The sequence below is a fragment of the Bremia lactucae genome, linkage group LG2 (genome assembly GCF_004359215.1).
Source record: "Bremia lactucae strain SF5 linkage group LG2, whole genome shotgun sequence".
Lineage (NCBI taxonomy): Eukaryota > Oomycota > Peronosporomycetes > Peronosporales > Peronosporaceae > Bremia > Bremia lactucae.
In genome coordinates, this window is record NC_090611.1 from 5,245,563 (window position 1) to 5,251,863 (window position 6,301).

The 6,301-nt window shown below is 44.8% G+C and overlaps 2 protein-coding genes across 2 annotated transcripts; both read right to left on the minus strand.

Annotated features, from left to right (window-relative positions):
- Positions 1-2,308: 2,308 nt before the first annotated feature.
- On the minus strand, positions 2,309-3,391 carry CCR75_006905 (uncharacterized protein; the record flags this gene model as incomplete). Its single annotated transcript, XM_067964970.1, has 1 exon — positions 2,309-3,391. One exon carries the CDS (start codon positions 3,389-3,391, stop codon positions 2,309-2,311), a length of 1,083 nt encoding a protein of 360 aa, XP_067821433.1.
- Positions 3,392-4,094: 703 nt separating this feature from the next.
- On the minus strand, positions 4,095-5,612 carry CCR75_006904 (uncharacterized protein; the record flags this gene model as incomplete). The annotated part of the gene is made up of 1 exon (XM_067964969.1): positions 4,095-5,612. The coding sequence occupies one exon, from the start codon at positions 5,610-5,612 to the stop codon at positions 4,095-4,097; it is 1,518 nt and encodes a 505-aa protein (XP_067821432.1).
- Between the last annotated feature and the right edge of the window lie 689 nt (positions 5,613-6,301).

Consider the following 6,301-nt stretch of genomic DNA (forward strand, 5'->3'; position numbering starts at 1 on the left):
GCTCAACATATTTGAGCCTACGACCCTCTAGTGACTGGCGACGAATAAAGTTATTCGACGCTACGCAGTCCACTAGGGCTCTGAATGACAATTCATTTGTCACTATTAATTTCAAGGTGATAAGGAATACCTCATCATCCAGGTGCAGAGACACATAATTATTGTGTGTCTGGAGCAATTTTTGTCAAAAGATTTGCAAATTTTCTTGAGGTTGCTGGATCAGTAGGGCGTTGCGCCACTACTGACCCCGACCATTTTTTGGTGGTCCGCCTCGCTGTTGCGATTTCGCAACAACGTCAGATCCGCGACCGTTGCCCTTTTTGGCATACGGTCCAAAATTACGTTCAGCACCTTTCGGTGCTGGACGTGGGGCACTACACTCATGAGCGTAATATCCCAATTATTGGCAGCGATGGCATTTCTGCGATCGCTTATTGTTCGGAAAGCGAGATCTCTCGCTTTCGACGTAGGGAAGGTCCTTGGGTTCTGGACCTCCTAATTCGTGGACCTCCTAATTCGTGTCGTCTTGGTGGACGATATGATGACGAACTTGCTTGAGCCTGTCTCAAGCTAAAGTCCTCCTGTTCCGCAACGTATATTGCTTCTTGAAGCGTATCCATTCCCAAGCGGAACAGGTGTGTCTTTACGGGACCATCCGTAAGTCCTTGCATGAACACCGTAATCAACGTTTGTTCATGGACTGGGTGATTTGTAATACAACTCGCTAAGAGTCGTATGTGTTGGGCATATGCGTGCACATCACGCTTGCCTTGCTTGAGTTTCAGAAGCTCTGAACGAGCTCTGAACTCAGCCCTTGGTTGTTCAAACGTCTGTTTGAGTCGGGTTTTAAAAACCTCTAGTGACCTAAAGACGTATGGGTCGCGCAAACTAAGGCCCAATGCCCAAGTTCTGGCACGACCTGCCAGATTTGATTGAGCAAATGCGATTTGCATTTGCTCGTCGATGATGTGACGTGCCCTTATGGCATCGTCTAATTCGACAAACCATCTCAAAAGGGAGTCTTCTTCGACTCCCCTATATTTTGAGATGTCAATCTTCAGAGTTTCGGGACGACGCGTTTGCGTCATCCCAGGTACAGGGGTCTGTACCTGTTGTAATCTCAACAGTTCCGCCTGTTGAGAGCCTTGCTGATTCAGCAAGGCTACTTTTTCCTTCATCTCGTCAAGTTCATGTTGTATGAACTTGGCGATTGTTAAATGGAGGCATCTCTGTCTAAGTTGGACAGTAATGCCAGGATTGCATCGTTTCCTACGGTCGAACTCATTCGTTCAACTGCACTCCTTTTATATGTCACTTAGGAAGGAGTAGCTTTCAGGGGAAACGTGATGCGTATTTCCACTATCATCTAACATGTCCATGTTGAATGTGGGAAATGTGGTCCTTGGACGGACTACAAAGTGCTACCAGGTGTAACGAAGCACTACGACTTGTACTGTTTCAGTACAAGTCCACTTCACACTGCTTCAGTTGTGAGTGGTGCCTTACGTTAGGTGACGTAAACTGTACGTGCAGAGGAAGACTTCTCTTAAGACAAGTTATCTTATGAGGGTAAAATGAAAACTGTATTGATATATTCAAGTGTCTCTTAATCTATCTTTGTAAATGCTGACTTAACTAAAACCTAATGCAAAACATGTAAATGAATTCTTATCTCTATCTTATCTTGTAAATCTCTTTGATTACTCCTACAGCTGATTAGTCTGCGGAATAAATAGACATAATGGCCTATACCTATTTATGAGGATATTACTACATAAAGTAATATCCTCCAAATATTATCCACCTTTAAGATAATTTATTAAATAACAACCTTTAAGTGTTAATTTCATGTAACGATACACCCCGTTACAGTCATTGTTTTTTTAGCTTTGCGGTCGCGCAACGGACAAGGTTAAACCAAATGCTGTTCAATACCAGTTTCGTAACAACCTTAGGTGTCGTAAGTAAGAAATACAGCAACACGAATCGCTGATGAATTCGTAAAAAATGTACGTGTAAGGAGAAGCGCAGAACTTATAAGAAATCTACCAAATCGCAAGCAAAGATAGGGCGGCAATAGATGACGCCGCAGGGATCAGGGATTGGTAAGAAATGCTTGCTTTTTTGCTTCGAGTTTGTCACCTTACCGCTTACACACAATCCCTTTTACATTGTTATGCAATTTAACTCATTTTAGGAAGTCAGACCTCACCGGCATTTGCGTCAACCACGCCATCATAAGCGGTCAAACTTGTAATAGGAAATAAATTTATGTGCAGCCACGGGGTCTCCAATATGTGAAATTTATCTAGTCTGAATACAGCACTTCTTCACTAAAAACACGACTCACGTCATCGTAATGCCGCTTCCAGCTCCGAATGTTGTGTCGCTCATTATTATCAACCGTCCACTCAATCACACGAGCTCGCTGAGAAAAATCTGGCGAACCGTACGCTCGTCCAAAGCCGGTGCCTCCTCCATAGCAAAGCTGGACTCCATCTACTAAACAGCAGTACTCATTCAAGTGGTCGTGACCCACGAAGGCTGCCTTGATCTCGTTCATTTGCGACAGCGTAGACAAAAAGCGCAGATTCATACCTTGATCGTTTAATCGCTCGTGCCTCTCACCTTTGCAGCCGTCGCTCGAGTACGCAAATTCGGCCAGTGGGATGTGAAAAAACATGACGGCGGGTAGCACGAATTCGACGCTGCTGTGTCGCTCCGCGCGTCCAGCCTCTGATAGCTGGCGGTAGTAATCGATCTGGCTCTGCTTAATCCAGTCGTACTCGGCGAAGACAAACGGATACATTTCTGTATGCGCCTTAGCGCCCGAGTCCAAGAAATACATGCGAAAGACCGTCGTATTTTTAACCCCCCACACACCCGCGATTGGTGCAGTCACGTTAAGCATGTAGTTGCCAATGCCATCCACCGTTTTCGGGCCGCTACTTGTGTACGAGTGCGTCTTCTTGGAAAGCATTTCAATTATTTTTGTTTTCGGAAATCCCCCTGCCTCGTCGTGATTACCAAATACCATGCCGTACGGAATCTTGCGCTTCTCAGCCGCCTTTGTGACGGCGTCAATAGCCCACTTGTGGGATTTTGGGCCGTTTGCATGGACGTTGTCGCCTGTAAATGCGACAAAGTCGGGCTTTTCCAGGTCCACTAATTCCTCCACGAACTCGTACGTTAATGCCTCAGAGCAATTTTCTCTCGACATGCTGGCACCACACTTGATGGTCGGGATGCCGGTGATGTGAAGATCGGCTAATTGCAGGATTTTGAATACTAGTGATGTATTGTCCGATGTGGTGCGAGCTCGTATAGGCGCCTTTAGTGCCGCAACTGCTGTCACACCAAAAGTGGCCACTACAATCACTGCGAGCTTCATCCTTTATTTTTTAAATGGGAATGGAAGGAAATTCTTCAGTTTAATTGCCAAATTACATAGATGAAGCGTCATTACGGTTTCTGCACGGTAAGTTCCATCGTCGTTACCTCACAAAACATATTGCCCATTATATTTCGAAAAAATACCAATAAAAGTGCGCTTTTTTCGTCGACAAGAGCAGAAAAAACGCAATGTTGACAATAAGTGATATAACAAGGACTAAATTGGTCTATAAAGCGAATACAAGGAAAAGACTACGCTCGATATTTTGTAACGGTGCGCTGTACAAGTTAATAAAATTGAATTAAGTGATTCTTGCGCGACAAGATGAAGAATCGAGGAAGAAACGTGTATGGCCAAAAGCTCAAAGCTGATTTGAGCGCCATACTATCGTCGCTGAGACATCGAAAAATTAGAGTGTATTGAGTTTGACAAGTTTGTTGAGGCATACAACCAAAGCCAATAAATAATAGATAATAAAACGAATAATTTGATAGACGACAGAAGAACCATCGCACATACATTGAGTCCAAGAAATTGACAATAGGTATTACGACTTGACGAAAACACAACATTGACAAGAGCTAATGTCAGATTGAAGAGCATCAAGTCGTCTCCTTGTAATCAAGGTAATGGCAAGAATCTTCTTACAAAATAAGACAACGTTAGATCAAGAGCGTGACACTTATAAGTATTTAATAATTTACATCATTTCATTATCGACACTAACAAGCTCTTTACTAACATTAAACATGTCATTTTCCAGATCAGCGACCGATGTTAATGTGTACAAATTGATGTCGTCTCCTTGGGCAAGCGGCTGGTAGCCGAAATGAGGCACAATGGCGATCAAAAGTGCGGCAATCGCTAATACTCCACCAAAAATCCAACAAAGCACAGGCACGGATAATTTCCACACGTTAAACATATGTGGATACAAGTAGCATCCTACTACCGCAGCCAGTCGGCTGCTTCCAACAGCGTACCCAATTCCGCGACCTCGATAACATATATTGTAATCTTGAGGGGTATACGTGTATACGCAACTCCAGCAGGCAGAAAGTAGCGCTGTAACCATGAACAATACGAAAACAACTATTGCGCGTGACCAAGTCGCGTAGCTTAGTAGAATTGACAAACTGGAAGCTAAAGGTGCGAAGACAGCAAATGATCGATGAGATCCGTATGCGTCCAGCGAAATTGCAGCGGCAACGGAGCCAGCCACTTGAGCGACTTTCAGCGCGCCAATTGTAATCCAACTTGTAAATACATTGTAACCAGTAAGACTTATTAGCGTAGGCACAAAGATTTCCATAGCGTAGGATGACATGGTCGTTGCAATCCATAACGTCCACAACACCAGCGTGGGGGTGACCCGCTTGAGCCGCGAAGGCATTGCCATTGATAAGCGGGAATCTTTACTATATGAAGACTGACGCTCGGTCTTAGGCGAAATATCTCCACTGGACCGGAAGCCGTGCATTTGCTCAATCTGTCTAACAGCCATATGAGCTTCCTCCGTGCGACCGACCTCGGCCAGCCAACGAGGTGATTCGAAGAGAGTAAAGTAAAGCACAATTGTGTACATCACAAGGCCAGATGTCATGAGATACGTAGCGCGCCATCCCGACTGTAGTGCTAATGCAAAAGCTAACATCATGCCAATCAACCCACCAATGCCAGTGAAAGCGTCGAGCAAGGACACCATCCGGCCACTCATGGATCGAGGAGACAGTTCGTAAACCAGGAGAAACGTCGACGTGAGCTGCCCGCCAAAGCCGAAACCAATGACTGCGCGAGCAATAAGCAGCATGGGTTTATTATCTGCGCGGGCCGTCATTGTAAGTCCACCTAACGAAAAGATCATCGAGACTATAAGAGCCATTCGACGACCAAATCTGTCTGCCACATGGCCGAAAAAAGGGCCCCCTACTATCGATCCAATGAAAAGACTGACCCCCAAGAGCTGGAGTAGGGGGGTTCCCATTCCAATGTCGTGAGCTACAAGCCCTCGCGTGAAGATGAGCAGGACAAGCTCAGCGGCTTGGATCGCCCAGCTTCCACCCGTGAGAAGTAGTAGTCGAACATAAAACCATGACAGGCGAGGCTCGAGCTGATTCAGTCGATCATCAATCGAAGTCGAAGACAAAACGGCAAGCGAACTCTGCTCTTTGTTTGGTGACTCGACCATGACTTCCAAACCGATTATAAACTGCTGCATATTGATCGATACTAACAGTTATGAAATTAATTTTTATGGGAGAGTCCATGCAAGACGAGGACAGAACATCTTGCGAAGAAAAAACAATGACGGAGGGGTAGAGGATTGACAGAAATAGACACTGTAATTGAGCATTCTGCGGTATTTAGGTGTGATGCTCCGGCTGCGCGCGCCAGCGTCCGCTTGGTGGCTTTCGAGTTCCATCGTCTATAATTTTAGAGAACTCTCATTGCATACCGCTTTTGATTCGAATTTCTTATTCTACCCCTTTTTTTCAAAATATACAATATGCCTTCTTTCTCATGCATATTAGTGACCAGCCATCCCATCATATTCAAAGCATTTAAGTAATTCAATGAACACGCAAAATGACAAAATAAAATATATTATATTTTTTGGCTTGCGACGACTTATTGCAAGTCGATAATATCTCACGAGATGCTTCATCCTTAATCGACTGCCGTGATGATACAGAATGCGCTGCTACAAGTTCGCGGGTTCGCGAGCTCTTGCAAACCTGTAGCGGGCTAAAGTTGCCCTAATGTTACACAGTCCCCGTTAAGTACACTTGGTGTACTTAGGGGATGGTCAATTACTAAATAATAGTAATTAGACCCAGCACTCGTGTGGTGCACATTTGTGACCAACCCTTGTGTATGTGATGCACATGGGTGCATTCACATTAGGAG